General features: G+C 40.9%; 2 protein-coding genes across 4 annotated transcripts; one reads left to right on the forward strand and one right to left on the reverse strand.

The window, feature by feature from the left end:
- Positions 1 to 8,548: 8,548 nt before the first annotated feature.
- On the forward strand, positions 8,549 to 12,041 carry Spaca5 (sperm acrosome associated 5). Its single transcript, XM_004668824.1, has 4 exons — positions 8,549 to 8,693; positions 9,106 to 9,264; positions 11,764 to 11,842; positions 11,942 to 12,041. The coding sequence occupies exons 1-4, from the start codon at positions 8,549 to 8,551 to the stop codon at positions 12,039 to 12,041; spliced, it is 483 nt and encodes a 160-aa protein (XP_004668881.1).
- Positions 12,042 to 12,841: 800 nt separating this feature from the next.
- LOC101609045 (zinc finger protein 182-like) lies at positions 12,842 to 23,124 on the reverse strand. Of its 3 annotated transcripts, none has more exons than XM_045140588.1 (5): positions 22,550 to 23,124; positions 22,008 to 22,189; positions 16,723 to 16,849; positions 16,395 to 16,487; positions 12,842 to 15,979 (listed from the first exon to the last, which is right to left on the reverse strand). In XM_045140588.1, the coding sequence occupies exons 2-5, from the start codon at positions 22,020 to 22,022 to the stop codon at positions 14,274 to 14,276; spliced, it is 1,941 nt and encodes a 646-aa protein (XP_044996523.1). In that variant the 5' UTR covers positions 22,023 to 22,189; positions 22,550 to 23,124; the 3' UTR covers positions 12,842 to 14,273. The 3 variants fall into 3 exon arrangements, with proteins under 3 accessions (XP_044996523.1, XP_044996524.1, XP_004668880.2); XM_045140589.1 differs by having other exon boundaries at positions 16,723 to 16,862; XM_004668823.2 differs by lacking the exon at positions 22,008 to 22,189.
- Between the last annotated feature and the right edge of the window lie 5 nt (positions 23,125 to 23,129).

Raw genomic sequence — 23,129 nt, forward strand, 5'->3', positions numbered from 1 at the left:
TACTGGGGAATTGAACCTGGGTCTTTTGGCTTTGCAGGCAACTACCTTAACCACTAAGACATATCTCCAGCCTAATACTGCTTTTTAAAAAAATAATTTTATTTATTTATTTGGGGGGGGGGGAGAGAGAGAGAGACAGAGAGACAGACAGATATATAGAGGTTTTTTTTTTATTTTTTTATTTTTGAGGCAGGGTCTCACTCTAGCCTGGGATGATCTGGATCTTACTCTGTGGTCCAGGCTGGCTTTGAACTCACAACAATCCTCTTACCTCTGCTTCCCAAATACTGGGGTTAAAGGCGTGTGCTATCACGCCCGGCCTCTGTTTTATTTCTTTTTATTATTTGTTCAGTTATTTACATGTGAGGAGAATGTGTGTGTCACACACACACACACACACACACACACACACACACACACACACACCAGGGCTTCTTGCTGCTACAGATGAATGCCAGACATGTATTCCACTTTTTGTATCTGGCTTCCACAGGTGGCTTGGGAATTGAACCCAGGCTGGAAGGCTTTTCAAGCAAACACCTTTAACCACAGAGGCATCTTCACATCCCTTTGAATCTGTATTCCTAATCTCCCCCCAGATTTGTATCTTCTAGGCTTCAACAATTTTATGCCACCAGCCTTAACAACAATGAAGTGAGGTTTCCTGCCCTTACCTCTGGGGAAAGAGTTGGGTCCTAAATGAATTTTAGAAGTGTCTATAGAAGTCTTTCATGCCCTGAGCATAAAGCCTGTCAGTCAAACAGCCAACTGGAGTACCCTGATGTCAGCATCAGCCCTCTGGAAACATTCCACAGATGACCTTGCAACCATTTCCACCCAGGCCAGAGGGGGAGCACTTCCCTGGGTGTTCTAGCAGAGCAACTGCTGCGTTTGATGCTTAAAAAGGCAATGCTGGGGCTGGAGAGATGGCTTAGTGGTTAAGCGCTTGCCTGTGAAGCCTAAGGACCCCGGTTCGAGGCTCGGTTCCCCAGATCCCACGTTAGCCAGATGCACAAGGGGGCGCACGCGTCTGGAGTTCGTTTGCAGAGGCTGGAAGCCCTGGCGCGCCCATTCTCTCTCTCCCTCTATCTGTCTTTCTCTGTGTCTGTCGCTCTCAAATAAATAAATAAATAAAAATTTTAAAAAAAGGCAATGCTGTTATTGATTGGAGCACAAGACTTGATGGCTATGATGGGTGCCAAGAGGCAAAGCTGTGGTTGATCTGAAACAAATGTGTGCTTGGTCCAAACACTTGCAGAGCTATGGCTTCCCATACCAGAAGCGTGCCCACCTGCCTGGCTGCAAACACTGAGGGAAACAAAGGCTGCCAAAGAGCAGTACTTGAAGAGATTCGCTTTACCTACTCACAATTTCTTCTGTGCGCACGCATGTGTGTGTCTCTGATTGTGTGTGCGCGCGCATGTGCATGTGGAGGCCAGGGGACAACCCCAGCTGCCATTCTTCATGAGCCCTATCTGTTTTAGAGGAAGGGCTCCCATTGGCTTGGAGTTTGACAAGTCCACTTGACTGGCTGGTAAGTGAGCCCCAGGGATCCATCTTGTCACTGTCTCTCTAGTGCTGGGATCACTAATGCTGCCACTGCACCCAGCATTTTTACATAAATTCTGGAGATTAAGCTCAGGGCCTCATGCTTGCAAGGTAAGCACTTTACGGACTGAACTATTTCCTCAGCCTTTCAGTATATTGTTTATGCTATTTTTTTTTTTGCAGCAAAATATATTACTTTGAGGTGCTGGGGAAATGGTTCCATGGTTAAAGGTGCTCACTTTTAAATCCTGCCAGCCTAGGTTCAATTCCCCAACCACCCATATGGGTGCAACAGATGGGCATTTGTTTGCAGTGGCAAGAGAACAGATGCCATGCAGTCCTACGTACACATATGCAAATAAACAATTGTTTAAGAAATAAAAAATGTTCTTTTTACTTAGCCTACAGAGGATTAGGTATTATTTCATTTTCTGTTTTGGCTTTTGTGTTTTTATAGAGATAGGTTTCACTCTAGCACAGGCTGACATGAAACTCACTTTGAAGCCCCCCAGGATGGCCTCAAACTCACTTTGATCCTCCTAATTCATCTTCCCAAGTGCTGGGATTAAAGGCATGTGCCAGCACACCAGGCTTTATTTTGATATTTTCTTTAATTGTTAAAAATATTAGCTAGGCGTGGTGGCACATGCCTTTAATCCCAGCACTTGGGAGGCAGAGGTAGGAGGATCGCTATGAGTTCGGGGCCGTCCTGAGATGACATAGTGAATTCCAGGTCAGCCTGGGCTAGAGTGAGACTCTACCTCAAAAAAACAAACAAACAAACAAACTATATATATTCGCCTGTGTGTATGGGTGTATGGGTGCACCAGAGTCTCACCTTGCTGCAAATGAATGAATATCTGCCTTGACATGGATGACTGGGGAATTGAACTGGGGCAATTCAAGCAAGCACCTTTAGCCACTGAGCCATCTCCCCAGCCGCTGTTAGAGCATTTCCAAACACAATTTGTTTTGTCCTCTCATCTCCTTATCCTCCCTTATAACCCCTTCTTTCTGTTTACATGTCAAATGTGTCTTTTTAGCCTTCCCCCACCCTCTTACTTGTCATCCCTCTTTACCCTCTCTTCATCTTTCTAACTTTAAAAATACTTATTTTAGGGCTGGAGAAATGGTTTAGTGGTTAAGACACTTGTCTACAAAGCCATAGGACCCAGGTTCAATTCCCCAGGACCCACGTAAGCCAGATGCACAAGGGGATGCACACACCTGGAGTTCGTTTACAGCAGCTGGAGGCCCTGGCATAGCCATTGTCTCTCTCTCCCTGATGAGTTCTGTCTCTCAAATAAATAAAAAATAAAATATTTAAAAATATTTATTTTATTTATTTGGGAGAGAGAGAAGCAGATAGAGAAAGAGAATGGGTGCACCAGGGCCTTTAGCCACTGCAAACAAATTCCAGATGTATGTGCCACCTTGTGCATCTGGCTTATGGGGGTACTGGGGAATCAAACCTGGGTCCTTTGGATTTGCTGGCAAACTCATTAACTGCTAAGTCATCCCTCCAGCCCATCTTTCTAGCTTTTTAGGCTTTACCCATGTTTGCCCCCATTTATATTGACACATGTAAGTATTACAAGCTAGGATCCACATATAAGGGAGAACATGAAATTTTTGCTTTCTGAGTTTGGGTCAGCTTGCTTAAGATAGTTATTTGCAGACCCGTCCAGTTTCCTGAAATTTTCATAATTTCATTTTTCTTTATGGTTGAGTAAAATTCCATTGTGTATGTGTGCTACATTTTCATTGTCTTTTTATCTCTTGATGGGTATCTTTGCTGGTTCCATTTCTTAGCTATTTATTCATTTTTCAATTTTATTAGTAGACTTAAATATGGCAGAACACTATGAACCAGTGTACAACAATTCTAGTCAATTGTCTTGTTCACACCAATGATATCACCTACATACATACAAATGCACACAAACTTGCTTCACTCAGAAACCAACCTGACATATCTTCTTTAACGTCCATTGTTTTAATTAGTATTGGTTCTGGTACTGAATATTCTTTAATTCTACCCAGAATTTTTATTTGGGTAAAACAAAAGAAGCCCAGTAAGCTGACTGGTAATAATACCACCAACTCTTAACTTCTCTGAGTTAAGTTTCCTCATCTATAAAATAGGTATAATATCAATTCCTACCTTATTAAGCTTGTGCTGACAAATGAGTTAACAATTGCAAAGGATATAGAACAACACCTGCCACACGACAAGTGCTATGTTTTTTATTATTATTTAACTACGATCTGATTTCTGTATATCTAAAGTTTTATCAAGATTGAAAGTGCAAAGTTAAAAGTGATTTGCAGGCTGATTTGTGCAGAACAGATTCTAAGGGGCACAGTTGGGAACAGAAAGGCCAGTGAAGAGGTTCTGCCAACAGGCAGAGCAAGTAAGAGAACTCAGTATGCCATCCCTCCTGCTTCCTGCCAACCCCTTTGCATCTGCTGCCTGGCATTACCCAAGATCTTTCTTCTGTCTACAGGTAGAAATAACTGCCAGAAACATCATTGTTCATTACCCACCATCTTCCAAGCCGCTTTCTTCTGGTCAAAGTTTATCAAGGAACAGTTTTCAAACATTGTCAACCCAAAGCCTATTTTTTATTTGGCTTGCTTAGAGACAGAATCTCATAGAGCCCAGGCTGGCCTTGAACTCAATATGTAGCTAAGGAGGAACTGGAATGAACTTTGGGTCCTCCTGCCTCCACCTCCCTACTGTTAGCAATATAGACATACATTACCATAGTCAGTTGCTGGGGATTGAACCCAGGCTTTATGCTTGCTAGGCACTGTGTGAAACTCATGATGAACTGCTTCAGATACTCACAAGAGTATTATTGCCCCTCCTGTCAGATAAAGAAACTGAGTCCTACACATAAGTACTTCTTAAAGATCACAAGTTCCCAAAGTTGGATTCTCGACTTCCATCCAATAATGATCTGCTTTTGTTTGTTCAATATGCCACACAATTTGTGGATGTTATCTGAGGAGCTTCAGCTGAGAACCATTAAAAACTAGCCAAAGGGGTTGAAGAGATGGAGAGATGGCTCAGTGGTTAAGGTGCTTGCTTGCAAAGCATAATGATCCAGGTTTGATTCCCAAGTATTCATGTAGAGCCAGATGCACAAAGTGGCCCATGCATCTGGAGCTCATTTGCAGTGGCTAGAATCCCTGGTGCAACTATTGTCCATTCATTCATTCATTCATTCATTCATTCATTCATTCATTCTCTCTCTCTCCTCTCCTCTCCTCTAGTTGGACATAAATAAATTGAAAAAAAAAATCTAGCCAAGAAACGAAGACCAGGCTGAAAGAAAGCAGAAGAACTCAGATCTCTTGTTCCTGAAGGATCAGCACTTCTAGGGTGTAAAACTTGTCCACTATCTCAGTCAGGCTTGGTGGCACACACCTTTAATCCTAGCCCTTGGGAGGCAGAGGTAGGAGGATTGCTGAGTTTGAGGCCACCCTGAGACTACATAGTCAGAGCCTGAGCTAGAGTGAGACCCTACCTTGAAAAGAAAAAAAAAAACAAAAACTTGTCCACTATCTCAATTCATTAGGGGGCAGAAAACAGGAAAGGCAGAAGGCAGGTGTACCTTTAGGGCTCATCACATGCTGGTCCCTTTCTGCCACTAAACATAAGCCCCCACATCATTACACACACACACACACACACACACACACACACACACACACACACACACTCTTCTAGGCAAATGGAGGATCCTTTAGGGTTGCAAAGAACTGAGCTATGGTGATTGCCAGCTTCAACAATATGTGTGAGCCAGTACCATTGCCCCTTAGAAATTGTTCTGGACCCAGAAAGCACATCTTCAAGCTTCTGCGGGAGAACAAGGACATGTACTCTCTGTCCTAGGCAACCTGCTCACACAGTAGTTTAAGGAGAAGATGGGTAGGTAAGTGGCACTATGACAGAATTTGCATGATGTAGCACTGTTATAGAATGCTGTTCTCCAGGCATGGCATGGCCATTGCCATCTTGCAATTAAAGCAGATGTGATCACCCACATAAGATCCTCACAAGATTGGGCTCACTAACATTCCCTTATGGAGGGGAGGGATGACTCACTAGATGCTGAGGTAGGGCCTGAGCTGCATGTATGTGGCTTACAAGGGGATCATAAGGTGACTAAAATGACCACTCAGGAGGTGCCTCACAAGTTACATGATGCCCCACCCCTTCCTGGTGATATTTAAATGGTAATGATCTGGGGAGAGGGGCTTTTTTGCAGAAGTGTAGCTGCTCCTAAGTTTTCATGCTCCTTTGAATAACCCCTCACCCATGCTCCTATAAGTGACTACCACTGAACTAATTGTTTCACCAAACTACACTCGAGTGGAATAGTTTTTTTTTTTTTTTTAAAATTTATTAATTAGGCTAGAGAGATGGCTCAGCAGTTAAGGTGCTTGCCTACAACACCTAATGACCCAGGTTCGGTTCACCAGTACCAACTTAAAGCCAGATGCACAAAGTGGCACATGCATCTGGTGTTTGTTTGCAGTGGCTGGAGGCCCTGGTGTGCCCAGTCTCTCTCTCTCTCTCTCAAATGCATATAAAAATGAAAGATGCATGAGACTGGTGTGGTAGTTAATAATTGTGATGGATGGCCACATTATGAGTTAATGTGGACAAGGAGGAACAAAGAGTGATGAAATGAACAACAGAGTGTAGTGAATCCAGGGAAATATGTTGCAGAGTTAAGGAATGGCTGTCATAGTTTGGACTTGAAGTCTCCCCAAAGCTCATATGTTAATGGCTGGGGAGAGAACTCAGTCAATAAAGTGCTTGTTCTTCAAGCATGAAGACCTGAGTTAGATTCCCAGAAACCATGTAAAAATGCTGTGTGCACTTGTAATCCCAGCTCTAGGGAGGCAGAGACAGTCGGATCCCTAGGGCTCACTGCTCAGTCAGTCTAGCTTACTTGGTGACCTCCAGATCAATGAGAGACCTTGTTTCAAAGGAGGTAGGCTGCATTTATTAAGAAAACATTTGAGGTTGCTTTCTGACCTACACACACACACACACACACACACACACACACACACACACACACACACACACGTGCACATGAGCTAGTGTTTGGGAGTAATATGGGCCAGTGCTCCAGGAAATGGAAGTTATGAGGAGGGCAGAATCTGAGGGAATTATTGTGAAAATGTGGAAGAAGGGAAGTGATTAGGGGAGATGATAAGTCCCAGAGTCAAAGAACAAAACTGAAGGGTGGGCCTCATGAAAGTGGATGGGAGTTATCTGATGCACGGTCACAAAGTTGAGGTGGAAATTAGAAATGACTCTGAGGGGCTGGAGAGATGGCTTAGTGGTTAAGTGCTTGCCTATGAAGCCTAAGGACCCTGGTTCGAGGCTCGATTCTCCAGGACCCACGTTAGCCAGATGCACAAGGGAGCACATGTGTTTGAAGTTCGTGCAGTGCCTGGAAGCCCTGGCGTGCCCATTCTCTCTCCCTCTCTCTCTATCTGCCTCTTTCTCTCTCAAATTAAAAATGAACAAAAAAATTAAAAACAAAGAAATGATTCTGAGAGTAAATGGAAGTGAAGAAGTAATATGATGTGAGGGAACGTGGGGAATCACAAGTAGAAGATTAGGGAGCTGTGATATCATATCCCAGTGTGAGTTCCAGTGTGAATGAACCAAGTGGACAAGAGGCATGTCACAGAGTGGGAAACAAAAGGTAGAATGAGAATGAAAGTGAAAAGGCAGTTGAGTGTGAGTATGTATGTGTTATGTCATCTTAATACATGATGCGGGGGCACAGTGATTATAATATGGGTCAGATTTCAGTAAAATAAGAAGGAACAGTGCAGTAAGTGCAGAGAGGCGAACGGGTCCCTAAGGATGGCTCAAATGCATCCCCTGCAAAGTTCAAGTGTCAGAAACTTCATCCCCAATGACAGTTTTGGAAGGTGGGACGTTTGGAGAGGTGTTTAGGCTATAAATAAATACGGCTACAGAAAGGGCTTCTGAGAATGGGTTCACTTTCTTGTCCTTTTGCCTTCTACCATTGAGGGGAATGAAGCAAAAAGGCCCTCATCAAGATGCCATTGCCTTGATCTTGGATTTAATCAGCCCCCAAAACTACGAGGAAATGCATTTATGTTCCCAATAAACTACCTAGTCTTAGGTATTCTGCTGTCACAGCACAAACAGACTGAGACCATGAGTAAATAGAGGTAGAAGGTGAGGGAATAAGGAATTACAGGTGGTGGTAAGCATAGTGTAGTGGACAGAATCGACCACTCCAGAAAGGAGGTAATGAAGGCAATTATTGTCAGAGTAAGCCTGATTAGCAAGGCTAGAGTGGGCCCAGGTTAAAGAATATAGGAAAGTGGGCTGGAGAGATGGCTTAGCAGTTAAGCGCTTGCCTGTGAAGCCTAAGGACCCCGGTTCAAGGCTCGGTTCCCCAGGTCCCACGTTAGCCAGATGCACAAGGGGGCGCACGCGTCTGGAGTTCGTTTGCAGAGGCTGGAAGCCCTGGCGCGCCCATTCTCTCTCTCTCTCTCCCTCTATCTGTCTTTCTCCCTGTGTCTGTCGCTCTCAAATAAATAAATAAAAAATGAACAAAAAAATATTTAAAAAAAAAAGAATATAGGAAAGTGTGGGCCTGGTGTGTGACCTAGTACCCAAGTGCTATCCATCTTTTGTGTCCCCAAATCCTCTCTCCCTTCATCTCTGATATCTCTGGGTTTCACCTTGTTTTGTCTCCTTCCATCTCTGTGCATAACTCAGTGTCTTTCTTTCTCTTGAGTATGTTTCTTGCTTTCTAACAGAGCTAACACTTGGGAAAGTAGTAAGGTACCCAGCTCTCTGGCTTCTGTGTTCTAGAATCTATAGTTTAGATTGGTGCTCACAGAGCCTAGGGTTCCAGAATGTCCCTATTTTTGACTATCACAGGGGAAGTGTGAGGCAAGGCATCCGCTAGAAAGGATTTGGGGTGTCATGCAGGCCTGGGGCACTGTGGTAGTGACCTTGGCCACATTGATGGTTACTACTGTGGACCCCAAGATTTATGAACGCTGTGAGCTGGCAAAGAAGCTGGAGAAGGCAGGCCTCAATGACTTTAAAGGCTACAGCGTTGGAGACTGTAAGATTCCAGGGGCCCTAATCCCATCCACACCCAAAACTACCCTCTACACTCAGACTCAGGCCTCCTTTGTCATTTTTCATCTTTCTGGAAAAGGACATGTTCTTTTCAGCTACCTCTTGACTAACATGACTGGTTTAACTCAACTGTCATGTCACCATCAACATTGTCTTCACAACTACCGCCTTACTCTCCACCATCCATACTATCCCTATCATCAGTAAGTATCACTGCTATTATCACCATGAATATTATTCACCATCACTGTCACTGATATCTCACCAGAACAAACACCCCACCACCAAGCCAGGACTATCACCCTCACAACCATGCCTGTCTTCTCCCCTCTAATCCTAGCCTACCCAATTCTTAAGGCCTTCTGCCCATTTCCTATCTCCCCTCTTTGCCCCAGGGCTGTGCATGGCACACTACGAGAGTGGCTTTGATACCTCCTTTGTGGATCACAACCCTGATGGCAGCAGTGAATATGGCATTTTCCAGCTGAATTCTGCTTGGTGGTGTAATAATGGCATCACACCCACCCAGAACCTCTGCCACATGAATTGTAGTGGTAAGATAGCCCTGGGGACACATGGAAATTCCATCTGGTCCTACATGTCACACACTAAAGGCAATGCCTTCTAAAACCTTAATACCCTGTAAAAGCATAAAAATAACAGGAGATCACATCAGGTTAAAAAATGAACCCAACATGGCTCAGGGAAATTTTGCGGAAGAGGGGGCGGAAAGAATGTCAGAGTCACGTGTTGGGTCATGATTTGCAGAGACATTTATCGTACCAATAACTGTGGGCTAACTCCACAATGCACGACCCATTTACATCAACAAGGAGGGTCCAATGGGAGGGGGTAGATCATAGATGAGCCTAAACAATGGTACCAAACTGCCTGTATTTGCTGAAAAGAAAACTAATAAATTAAATTAAATTAAAAAAAAATAACGGGAGAACGGAAGAAATAGTGTGGGCTGTTAGAGGTAGCATCCTTAGTCCTTAACCAATCTACATCAAAATGTTTTCCATGTCAAGAGAATGCAGAGCCCCTCAAAACTCATTCAAATTGGAAACTGCAACTCTATTGAGATTGGGGAAACAGGAAACCTAGCTTTCTATGACATAGCAGATATGCTCTCCTGATTTGGGGTTAAAGCTATCTAGGTCCTAGGGAATGAGGGATATGCTTGGAAGTAGGAACAAACACAATCTACCTCTAGGAAGAGATGAGAAAACTTTCCAGAGAAATATGTGGCCCTGTTCAATACAGAATAGAAGTTAAAGTTGCTTGGGGTTGGCTAGAGATGGCTAAGTGGTTAAGGTACTTTCGTACAAGGTCTAGCAACCTGGGTTTGATTCCCCAGTGCCCACATAGAGCCAGATGCTCAAGGTGGTGTATATGTCTGGTTATTGTTTGCAGCAACAGAAGTTCCTGGCATGTCCATTCTCTCTGTCTCTCTTCTCTGTTTGCAAATAAATAAAAATAATTTAAAAAGTTCCTCAAGGGGTCACTAGAGAGACGGCTTAGTAGTTAAGGTGCTTGCCTAGAAAACCTAAGGACCTCAATACCCACATAAAGCCAGATACTCAAGGTGGTGCATGTGTCTGGAGTTCGTTTACAGCAGCTGGAGGCCCTGGCACATCCATTCTGTCTGTCTCTCTTCTATTTCCCTTTCTGCCTGCAAATATATATATATATATATATATATATATATATATATATATATATATATATATATATATATATATTTTTTTTTTTTTTTTTTTTTTTTTTTTTTTTTTTTGGTTTTTCGAGGTAGGGTCTCACTCTGGCTCAGGCTGACCTGGAATTCACTATGTAGTTTCAGGGTGGCCTCAAACTCTCAGCGATCCTCCTATCTCTGCCTCCCGAGTGCTGGGATTAAAGGCGTGTGCCACCACACCCGGCTGCAAATATTTTTTAAAGAAAAAGATTGCTCAGGGGCCAAAATGGTGGTTGATGTTTTCTATGACAGACCAATTTGGAGACAAAGGTTACTTGAGGCCAGCCTAAATTTAGGTTGAGGTATCCAAGTGTTGTTAATGTGACAGAAGAGGTCACCCAAACCTGCCAGATTTAAGGTTGAGGTTGTCTAGAAGTGGCATCCATAGAACATGAGATGGACTCAGGGCAAATAATGAGTTATTACAAGGCTAGGAAAAACCAAATGTTGTTCAGTTTGAGATGAGATGGAAATTGAGGTAGTCTAGGATTAGCTAAAAATGGGGGTCAAACTTACTAGTTGACAGTTAAAATTGTTTAAGATAGGGCTTTCCTCCACTCCTGCCTTCTCCTGGACAGTGGCTGTCTGTATTCTCTCTTCTTTCTTTCTCTTAAGCACTTTAAGTTCTATCTGCTAAAATCTCTCTAAACCTTAAAAAGATTGTCTAGGACTAGTCAACATGGTGGTTGAAATTATTAATAATTAGCCCAGTGGTAATTAAAGGTCATCCTGGTGCCAGTAGGACTAGGCACCAAGATGTCTGAAATTGACTGGGACTGGCTAATATGGACATTGAGGTTACTTACAAATCAAATAGGAGATGAGTTTATCAAGAACCTAATAACACTGGGTTTTTTGAAGCCTCTAGGACTGACTAATATGGCAGGTAAATAGTTTCCCAATTAGCCAACAGGATGGTTGAGATGAAATTGGGTCAGCAATTGGGATCATTCAGAAGCAAACATACTAACAGTTGAAGTCGTTTAGAGCTGGTCAATGTGGATTTTGATAATTGTCCAGCACAAGCCAACGTGGTTGGTTGGTTTTGGTGTTATTCATAATCAGCCAGCATGATAGTCAAAATCAACCAAGGTCATTCAACATAAGTTAAGGTTGTATAAAACCAGTCAAGATGGCAGTTAAGATAAATTGAGATAACTCATAACTAGCTGACAAAGACCGAAGGTCATCCACAATAGGCCAATGCATTAGCTGAAGTTATTCTGACCCTAAAGTATCCAAAAACCTTAGGCTCTTCATACATTTCATCTTGCCCCCAATGTGCCAGATTACTTTGTCCTTCTCTTCCCCCTAGATCTGCTCAACCGCCATATTCTGGATGATATTGCATGTGCTAAACGGGTTGTCTCCTTGCATAAGAATATGAAGGCCTGGTAAGCTCATGGGAATGGTCTGGACCATGGATAACCACAAAGAGTGGTACTTCCCCATTAGCAAGTTGCCTACTTCATCTTCCTATCTTCCCTTCCCAGGGATTCTTGGAGCCGGCACTGTTCTGGTCATGACTTATCTGAGTGGCTCAAGGGGTGTAATGTGCACTTGAAAACTGACTCAAGGAAAATCAATTCATGACTAGGGATAGATATTTTCTCTGTTTTGTTCTTCTGTGGACTTAATAAAGGATGAAATTATAAGCAAATGTAAGATCCATTTCCTGGCATGGGCTTTGACTTTCTTCATGTTTTCCAATGCCTGAAAATATCCCCATTCAAAACCTTCCTCTATATCTACACAGCTCTAAACATGAGATACCAGATCACTTGGGGTGTGGGAAGATAGTGTAGTAATTAAGAGTATAGGTTCTCCTTGGTTTAAATGTCATCTTTACCACTTAGTAGTTGTGCTCCCTTGAAAGAGTCACTTAATTTCTCTGTGCCTCAGTTTCCAATTCTAGACATAAGTATGATAATAGAGATGATCTTGTGATATTATTTGAAAGTTTAAATTAATTCATGTTTGGAAAGTACATAAAATGCCTTGTATAAAAGTTAGAAATCTGGGCTGGAGAGATGGCTCAGTGGTTAAAATACTCTTGTTTGCAAAGCCTGATGGCCTGGGTTCTATTTCCCGGTACCCACATAAAGCCAGATGCACAAAATGGTACGTGTTGAAATTCATTTGCAGTGGCAGGAGGCCCTGGTTCACCAACTCTCTCTTTCTGCTTGCAAATAAAAAAATAAATTAAAAAAATATATTTTTAAGTTAGGGACCTGGGTGTGATCACACATGCTTGCAATACCAGAATTCAAGTGGTGAAGACAGGAGGATCATATGTTTGAAGCCAGTCTGACCTACACAGCAAGACCCTGTCAATACAGAGGTTGGATGAAAGGGTGTGAAAACTGCTTACCTTAGAAAACCTTAGTCTCAGATGAAGTCACTAAAGGGTCTTTATTTAAGACATATACAGTTTCTTCAGGGGAGAATGGAATTGGATTCAGCTTATACAGTGGGAATTGGGAGTTTAAAATATTCACATTCTTCCACATCCTCTCACATACCACCATTCTCTTAGCTTCCCATTGCCTCTTTCACAATCAAAACCTTAAGTTGCAAATGACAGACTGGGAATTAATTGGACACACAAATAATTTCTTTTTACAGAATGATTGGGCTTCAGTCTGTTGAACAGAGTAGTTAACAATTTAAACTTGCTGTTTATTCTCTTTTCACTGGCCAGCCCCTCTGGAAGTAGCCATTCTTATGAGGAAGTAGGCCCTCATGTCCTTTGTAGTCCTTGGTCAAGGTGGCTACTCAACTACACAAAGCCTTGCTTTCAGTGTTTGATTCATTGAAAATAACCACAGATGATCATTAAAACAGCTAGTTGCCAATGCACGACAAGGAAAGTTCAAGCCCCCTTCTGTAATATCAACTGGATTTTCCTCATGTTTAGATTCAACCAATTAGATAAGCAAATTTCACATCTCCCTGGGGGTCCATAAAGGTTGCCATCATTCTGGCTACTGACTTCTGAATGTAACAGTCACTCATCAAAAGCAGCAGAAATAAACTTTGAAGAATTTAAGTCAAAAATGGATCTTGTAAAAGCCCATCAGACAGCTTATAGTCTTTCTGGGAAGAAGAAGAAGGAGGTATGCTCAATCTCAGAAGGAGGAAAGTTCCGTGTAGAGAGAAATAACCAAAGTTTTGTCCACAGATCATGCTGGGGTGGAAACAGTGGCTTTCTCAACTGTCACTACTCCTTGAAACTGGATTTGATTCCCTATTGGTGCCTTGTTTACATTCCTCTATAAATCCTTTCTACTAATTTGGAATGTGTTATAGTATGCATGGTCTTCAGTGTTGTTCCTTTAGTAGTTATGTTGAAATCTTTAGCTTCCTATCATTTGGTAAACCATCCTTTATCTAATAAGATTTTGTTAATTTTTTTCTATAGAAGTTTGATATTAAATTTGGAAACACTTCCTTTATATCATTTCCAAGGAACTGTGCTTATTAAAATTGAATTTCCTGTGATGGCTCTGCCCACATTTATGATGAGGTTTACTTTCTAAGTGATAGCTTTCATATATTCAAGTTTTCAAAAGATTTTACCATTGAACTTGCTTGATGCAAAATGATCATTCAATAGACCATGGTAGGAAGGTACAAAGGTTTTGCATCAAGACCTTGGATCTTATCATTCCTTTGATGTGGAACACTCTTCCCCCAATATGGCTAGTGTTTTCTTTTTCAGGCCTAAGTTCAAAAGCCATGTCCTCAGAAAAGCCTTTCCTAATCATCCTAACTAAAACACAATCCCCTATATTAGAGTTTGCATTTTCTTTTTCTTTGAATTTTCTATGAAAGATTTTCCACTTTGAATTCTTTGTTTTCTCTTATTTCTGAGTTTTCTAATCCATGATGAAGGTTGACTTCTGTAAAGTTTCTCTCATATTCAGGACAGTCATAAGGACTCTCCCCTATGTGAGTCCTCTGATGTACAGTGAGTTTGGACTTCTCTCTGAAGGCTCTGCTACACTTATCACATTTATAGGGTTTCTCTCCTGTATGAGTTCTTTGATGAATAATAAGATATGATTTTTGGGAGAAAGCTTTCTCACATATATTACACTCATAGGGTTTCTCCCCTGTGTGAACTCTCTGATGAATGATGAGGTATGATTTCTGGAAGAATGCTTTATCACATTCATTGCATTCATAAGATTTTTCAAATTTTTCTCTTGTATGAGCTCTCTGATGTAACATGAGGTATGACTTCCGGGAAAAGACTTTACCACAAACAGTACAACCATCTGTTTTTTCCCCAGTATGGATTCGCTGATGAGCACTGAGGCTCAGTTTAAGTGTAAAGGCTCTTCCACATTCTGAACACACATAAGGTTTCTCTCCCGTATGAATTCTTTGATGTCTACGCAGTGTTGATTTCTCTCTAAAAGCTTTGCCACATTCATTGCATTCAAAAGGTTTCTCTCCTGTGTGTGTTCTCTGATGCACACTGAGATGTGCCTTTTGGTTGAAGGCTCGCCCACACTCTGAACATTCATAGGGTTTCTCACCCGTGTGAGTTCTCTGATGTATGATGAGCTTTGTCTTTTCCCGGAAGGCTTTGCCACACTCATTGCACAAATATGGCTTCTCTCCTGTATGAGTTCGTTGATGTATATTCAATGTTGATTTCTCTCTGAAATATTTGCCACAATCAGTGCATTCAAAGGGTTTCTCTCCTGTGTGCGTTCTCTGATGCACGTTCAGGTGTGCCTTTTGGTTGAAAGTTTTCTCACAATCTGAACATTTATAGGGTTTTTCCCCTTTGTGAGTTCTCCGATGTATGATGAGATTTGTCTTTTCTTGGAAGGCACTGCCACACTCAGTGCATACATATGGTTTTTCGCCTGTATGTGTTCTTTGATGTATATGAAGTGTTGATTCTTCTCTGAAGGATTTGCCACATTCATTACATTCAAAGAGTTTGTCTCCTGTGTGCATTGTCTGATGCATATTGAGGTGTGCCGTATTGTTGAATGTTTCTCTGCATTCTGCCCATTCATAAGGTTTCTGTCCTATATGAGTGATCTGATGAACAATAAGAAATGAACTTGGGCTGAGGGTTATTCTACACTCAGGACATTCATAGTTCCTCTTCCCAGCCTGAGTAAAATTATGCTGAACGAAGTTACGAATCTGACCTTTCCCATACATATTATAGTCATAGGGTTTCATTCCATCATTTATCTCATGTCTACGAGGAATTAGTAATTTCCCACATCCATTACATTCATAACATTCCTGAGCTGCAAAGCTCAGACTACTAGGACCAAGTAAGCTTAAGTTATTGTTAAAACTTTTCCCAAATGAATCATTCATATACGGTGTATGTCCTGAAGAAACAACCCATGTATTTTGAGGAAGTGGGTTTACAAATCCATGATACTCATAGCCTCTCTCTTCAGTCATGTTTTTCTCAATAATGGGTACAGCTTGCCTTAGGTGGATATTTTGGTTTCCCTGGTGCCATTCCAGCTGTTCTTCAGCTTGCTCATTTTCTAAAAAGAATAATAAACCACACTATTTAAATACACCTTTGTCAGAAACATGCCTCTGATGGAATTGACTTTTATTTTCTTCTAAGTGTAGATAGTAATTAGAAATTTGAAATGTGTAGCTTTCTTACACTCAGAGCTTGAGGAAACAAAACCCAAGTTGATCCAATAGATATTGTTGGAACTAGAAAGTAACAATAAATATAAATAATATGACTATTTAGTTTAAAACTGGGTAGGGAAGATTAAAAAAAAATAGGCTTAGGGATACATGAGTAGGGTGAAGGACTTTGGAAAGATCCAGGATTGGAAGCAGGGACACTCAGAATGGATGAGCCTTTCAGAAAGGCTGCAAACAATTGATGTGACTAAAGGAAGAAGTTCTTACTCTCAGTCCCTCCCAGCTCTTGCTTCTTACCTGTACAACTTGAACTTGGGATTTCTCTTTTTATGATCCCAAGGACTCCCTGCTCCAAAGAAGTAATCACTTCTGGTTTGGTAATAGGATATCCTGTAATGGGAAATGACAGAAGACTTGGGTACCTCTGTGAGACACTTGAGGCTTCAAGAATTAGGAAGGTACACTGTAGTGAGGGTACTTTTCATACAGGAGATAAACACCCTGTTCAGTTAAGAGGGAATAATAATCTTTAATCCCTAGAACTGAAGTCAAAGTATTGAAGAATTTCAGATGGAAAGTTACTCTATTGGGGATACTGTTAATTACTCAGGGAAGCCATCCTCACCCAGAGAGACAAGATGGCTATAATTCTCTAGCATCACATCTCTGTATAGGTTCCTCTGAGTAGGGTCCAGTTGATTCCACTCTTCCTGGGTAAAGTCCACAGCCACATCTTCGAAAGACACTGATTCCTGTAATTGCATACTTTTATTCAATTAGTTTGGTAAAAATTAATATAATATTATTTTCCACAAAATGTTTGAAAATATTTATATAAATGACTTAAAAATTGACATGTAATAATTATATATACTTATATACTTGGAATCAATATATACACATATATATGTATATATATCTCCAGGATAATTTTCTTATGATAAAGAGATTATTCTCTAAAGAGAATCTACAGTTTGATCCTTTTTTGAAAGCCGTCTTAGTGACTGGGATATAGCTCAGTGGTAGAGGGCATGACAAGCAGGCATAAGGCCCTGAGTGTCATCCCCAGCACTGCAAAACAAAATTCTTCTCCAAGACATTTGCAATATCTATTTAAAGCAAAGGACTTTTAAACTATAGAAACTGTAAAGTACTTCTATAAATCAAAGAGATAAATATATATTGTGAATCCAGTAGAAAAGGAGAAAAATATTTTAATAGATATTTCACAAAAGAGGATATTTAAAAGATGAATATGCCAGGCATGGTGGCCCATGCCTTTAATCCCAGCACTTGGGAGGCAGAGGTAGGAGAATTGCCGTGGGTTCGAGGCCACCCTGAGACTATATAGTGAATTCCAGGTCAGCCTGGGCTAGAGTGAGACCCTACCTCGAAAAACAAACAAACAAAAAAGATGAATATCCACATAAAAAGTACTTAACATCATTAGTCATTGGAGAAAAACAAATCACACTGAGATATCAGTATTTCTCACCATATGACTAAAATTAAGACTAACAACCTAAATATTGGTAGAGATGTGGAGCAACTCAAACTCTCATATATTGCCAATGGGAGTGAAATGGAACAGCACTTTTGAAAATGGCTTTGTAGGGCTGGGAAGATGTGCAGTGGGTAAAGGTACTTGTTTGCAAAGCCTGCCAACCTGGGTTTGATTCCCCAGTACCCACATAAAGCCAGATGCATAAAATGGTGCATGCATCTGGAATTCATTTGCAGTGGCAAGAGGCCCTGGCACACCCATTTTCTTTCTCCTCCCACTCTCTCTATCTCTTTCTCCCTCATAGACAGATAGATAGATGATAGGTAGATAGATAGATAGTAAAACTGGAGAATCCCCCTAATCGTGGCCTAGCAGCTACATTCTTAGGTATGTATCCAATGCAAATGCATATAGATGCTCACCAAGACATACATAAAAGTACTCATATAATAGCCAAAATGAAAACATCCATAAGCAATAGAATAGATGAGTAATTGTAACATATTTATACAATAGAATTTTATACAATAATGGAAAGAGCAAACTACTGATGCATAAAGTGACAGGGATAAATCTCAAAAACATTATGATGGGCTGGTGGGGGGTAAATCAGTGGAAGAACACTTGCCTAGCATGCATAAGATCCTAGGTTCCACCCAGTACTACAAAAAGTTATGAGTGGAAGAAGCTAGACCTCCCAAAATAACAATGTATGGTTCCATTTATGACATTTAAGAAGAGACAAGAATAAGCTATAATAATAGAAACCAGAAAATGGTTACTGTAAGAGATAACATCAAGAAATAATGATTGCAAGAAGCATGGAAGCCTTCTGGGTGGCATGCTATTTCCTCCTTTTTGATCCAGGTACTGGTTACACAAGTGTTTTCAATTTGCAGAAATTCATAAAAGAGTACACTTTGTACACATTTCTCTGACTGTTATTCTTCAAAAAGTCTACTCCAAAATATTATTTTATATTTCTATAAAATGTTTAGAAATAGTAAGACAATGATTTTAAAATCCCACAGGAAAAAGAAATTTGTGTATGTTTAAAAAATTCACAAAGAGCCAGGTGTGGTGGTGCACGCTTTTAATCCCAGCACTTGGGAGGCAGAGATAGGAGGATGGCTGTGAGTTCGAGGCCACCCTGAGACTACAAAGTGAATTCCAGGCCAGCCTGGGCTAGAGTGAGACCCTACCTCAAAAAAAAAATCCACAAATAAATATAAAAAGGAAACAAACATAAAAAGTTGTTCAATCACACCAATAAACACAAAGCAAAATGTGAGGCATTTTCAACCATCATAGGTATTAAAACTATCACAAGCAGTTAAAAAGGTTAGTTTCATTCATTATTAGTGGAGGTGTCAACTTGTACTAACATTTCAAAATGCAATTTGGCAATGTGTATGCAAGTTCAAAACATGTCCACCTTGTGATCCAGACAGTCTAGAAATGTTCACTTTTGGATACAAAAATAGGTGACAATAAATCATTACCACACTCTAAAAGAAATTACACAGTGGTCCTTTCATATGGAGATCATTAATAAATCATGATACATAAATACAAGAGAAAAGGCAGACGTTTTAAATATGTCTCTGTGAGCCACGTTTGGTGGCACATGCCTATAATTCCAGCACCGAGGCTGAGGCAAGAGAATCACAAGTTCAAGACCAGCCTGGGATACATGTGTGAGACCCTATTTCAAAAAGAAAACAAAATCAAATCTCCATGAACTGACTATGCAGCTCAGTGGTAGAACACTTGCCTAGCACGCATATGAAAGTCCCTGGGTTCCATTCTGAGCACTAAAAAAAGTTCTCTATGTCTTCATACTGAAATATCTTCTGTCAACAAGTGTTCGTTCAGTAAGAACTATCACAGCTATGCCAGTGTTCAGCTGTGCAACTTCATGCCACTTGCTTATCAACCATGGAATTCAGTTCCCCATTGGTAAGACATGAATGATAATGGTACCTATTTTGTGTTATTGTGGCTATTCATATAAAGCATTCATCTCTCTACCACTATTATCTTTAGCATCATCATTTGTACTATTATCATTATTACTGCTACAGGTTGAATCTTTTTTATCCAAAATGCTGAGGGCTAAGAAGTATTTCACATCTGGGATTTGTTTTTTGATATTTGTATATTTGCATATACACACATAATAAGATATCTTAGAGAGGAGACCCAAGTCTACACATGAAATTCATTGGCTCATATACACCTTATACACATTATTTGAAGGTAAGTTTATGAAGTATCTTTGGTGTGCCTACACTTTGACTATGGCTCATCATATAAGGTCAGATATGGAATTTCCTAGTTGTAGTATCATGTCCACAAAACAAAAAGTTTCACATTTTATAGCTTTTGGGAATTTAGACTTTCAGGTTATGGATGCTCAACTTATACTATCATTATCAATATTATTGTATAGAGCAAAGCAAAGAATTATAAAAATTGTACCTAATGAGCAATTTTTAGCAAAAAGAAGACATATTAATTATGTTTAGAAGTGTATTACATACTGAAAAAAATAACAATGGATAGAGAGGAGCACATAGGCAGAAATTAACTAAATTCAAATCATTTTCAATGGGTGGTGGATGATATGATTTGACATAGTTGCTCTTTTTATTTGGAATTTATTTGTTGTTGTTATTGTGTTGCTGAGAATAGAACCTGGGACCTCTTGCACTTGCTAGCACTCTGCCAACCAAATTACATATCAATTCAAGATTCCCCTTTTTTTTAAAATTTTTATTAACATTTTCCATGATTATAAAATATATCCCATGGTAATTCCCTCCCTCCCCACCCCCACACTTTCCCGTTTGAAATTCCATTCAAGATTCCCCTTTTAATTGCTTATTTCTCAAGCTTGATTTTTTTTTTCTGTGCTAAGGATCAAATTAAGGGCCTCCTGCAAGCTAGGCTAACACTCTACATTGTCAGCTTTATTTATTTATTTATTTAGAGACAAGGTCTCATGTTCACCAGGTTGGCCTTAAACTCACTATGTAGCTGAGGATGCTCTGCTTGCTTCCACCACATATGGTTTATGTGGCTCTGAGGATTGAATTCAGGGTTTCTTGCAGACTAGGCAGGTACTCTACCCACTGAGCCACAACCCAGTGGCCACTCCCAGCTCTTGTTTTTACTGTGTGTGTGTGTAGTAGGGATGCTGAGGTCTGCACCAACCCTTGGTTGCCTCCTTCCCTAGTGCTGAGAATGCAGGGGTGCACCACCATGCCTGGCTTATATAATGTGGGCAGTCAAACTAAGGGCTTCATGCATACTAGGACAGGCAATCTACTGACTGAACCACATCTCCAGTTCCGCTGACACTGTTTTCATTGTGTGTGCTCTCAGTTAAAGAGTTTGAAATATTGTTGCCACTCCTATCTCACTTTTCTAACAAGAGGGAAAATGATAAAATAATAAAGATTCCTGAAAGAAACACAAAGGGGACTGGACTGAAAGTGACCGAGGACATCATGAATTTTGAGACAAAAAAAAAAACCATAAACCCTACAGTTTTCACAGGCTTTTCTGCTAGATAAGAAAAAAAAAAAAAAAACATTGGGAAAAGTTTGAAGGGCTTGAGGTTTATATGTTCTTCCTGGTCATCAAGATTTTATCCTTATATGTTCCAGAACATGTTTGTGTAGACATGGCTTTGCTTTCCTAAACAGTCACATCTCTTTAGTTCTGCTCTGGATGACATGAAAACAATTTAACCCACAACAGAGCAATCTTAGCCTGTATTTATCACAAGCCTGCTAATAGGGACTTAGCTGACCCATCAGAAAACTGTCTGACCAGCATGAGGCCATCTTAGCTTCTGAGGAAGTAGCTTACTTTCTCTGTATGAGTGAGATCAATAAAACGAGTGAGCATGCTTCCTTCCCTTTATGTTGTGGCTCACAGGAAGCTTAGGAAAGTAATTGCATTCCAATATAAGTATATCAAATCCCACACAAACACCTATACATATTTCAACTTGCACTGGTCTTGCTATACTTCCTTAAACTCACACACACACACACACACACACATATATGATAGAATAAATAATACAATTAATTAGCATCATCTTCATTTAGAAAGCTTATTATGTATATGTGTCAAGGCATTGTTCTAAACTCTTATATTAACTCAACTGATCTTCACAATAACCATACAAGGTAGGTATCATCTTCATCATCATCATTTTACAGTTAGGGAAACAAAGGCACAGAGAGGCTAGATGCCTTAATAAGCTCACACAGCTATTAAGAGCAATTGAACTCCAGAGTTTGTGGCCTTAACCACTGCACAATATTGCTACTTTGTGTGTATGGATCCTAACATGGGTAGAGGGGCGTGGGGAGAAGCAAGTAAGAACTTACCTGGGACTCAGTCATGCCTGACTTGTGGAGAGAAGGCAAAGGCCTAAAAAGGCAGAACTGTTGAGAGGGAGGAGGAGAAAAGAGAAGAGCTGCAGATGGCAAGGAATACCCAGATTGAAAGTTCACCAATTCACCAGGCCAGAAATCCACAAATGCCAGCTGGTAAAATGGCCACGCTATAGCTAAGAAAAAAGGGAAAGGACATTTGTTTTTCCCCACGGATCCCCCTCACCAAACAACACAGCTATCATGGACCTCACAGGCCATCCAGCATTCGTCAACACAGATTTCCGAATGTTAATTCAGTCCTCCCACCATCACATATTCCAAAGAGCCCTATTTCACTTACACTACTGACCTCATCACTCAAACAGACCCGCTCACATCACACACCCCAATTACTACCATCATTCACCTCCCAACCCCTCCGTCACCGACTCCACGGATCTTATCACTCATTCCACAGTCCCCCATCACTCCCTTTACAGGCCCTTCTTCAGATTCCCGTTACTCGTCTTAAGAACCCCTCCCCAAGTACTCACCGAGTAAATTCGCGTCTTTAGAGTCCACACTCGCTCGTGTCACTCCGCCTGCAAAGTACCAGCCCGCTCACTTCCGCTCCGTGTGAACTCTGCCCTCCTTTTACTCGGTGCTCTGATCTTAAAATCCGAATTCTTATTCTGAAAAAGTCTCCTAATGTTTCCCAAATCACTCATAACTTCCTGCGATAGTCACTTTTAAGTCTTTTACCCCGCCTTGGTGACTGTCAGTCACTAAACTTGCTCATGCGCAGTAGCCCTTCCTGAAGCCATCAGCACTAGCAACCCAAATTATTTTGATTAGCACAATGATAATATTTGCAGGCACGAATAAAAATGGACGCGCCAATAACCCGGGTTTGCGAGGGAGCAGACATCTTTATAGTCTTTACCATTCCGTACAGCGGAGAAAAATCTGCCTTATAAAGTTTGGAAGAGATGGGATTTCGGAAGGAATTTGCAAACTTGACAATGAGAGTAAGCCTTTGGTGCAAAGGCACGCTAATGATGGACGAATCGTGTGCGTGTTTCTTATCAATTTAGAGCTGGGTCCAAGGCCCCGCACCCCCCAGCTCTCAGCCTC

This window comes from Jaculus jaculus, chromosome X, assembly GCF_020740685.1.
Source record: "Jaculus jaculus isolate mJacJac1 chromosome X, mJacJac1.mat.Y.cur, whole genome shotgun sequence".
Lineage (NCBI taxonomy): Eukaryota > Metazoa > Chordata > Mammalia > Rodentia > Dipodidae > Jaculus > Jaculus jaculus.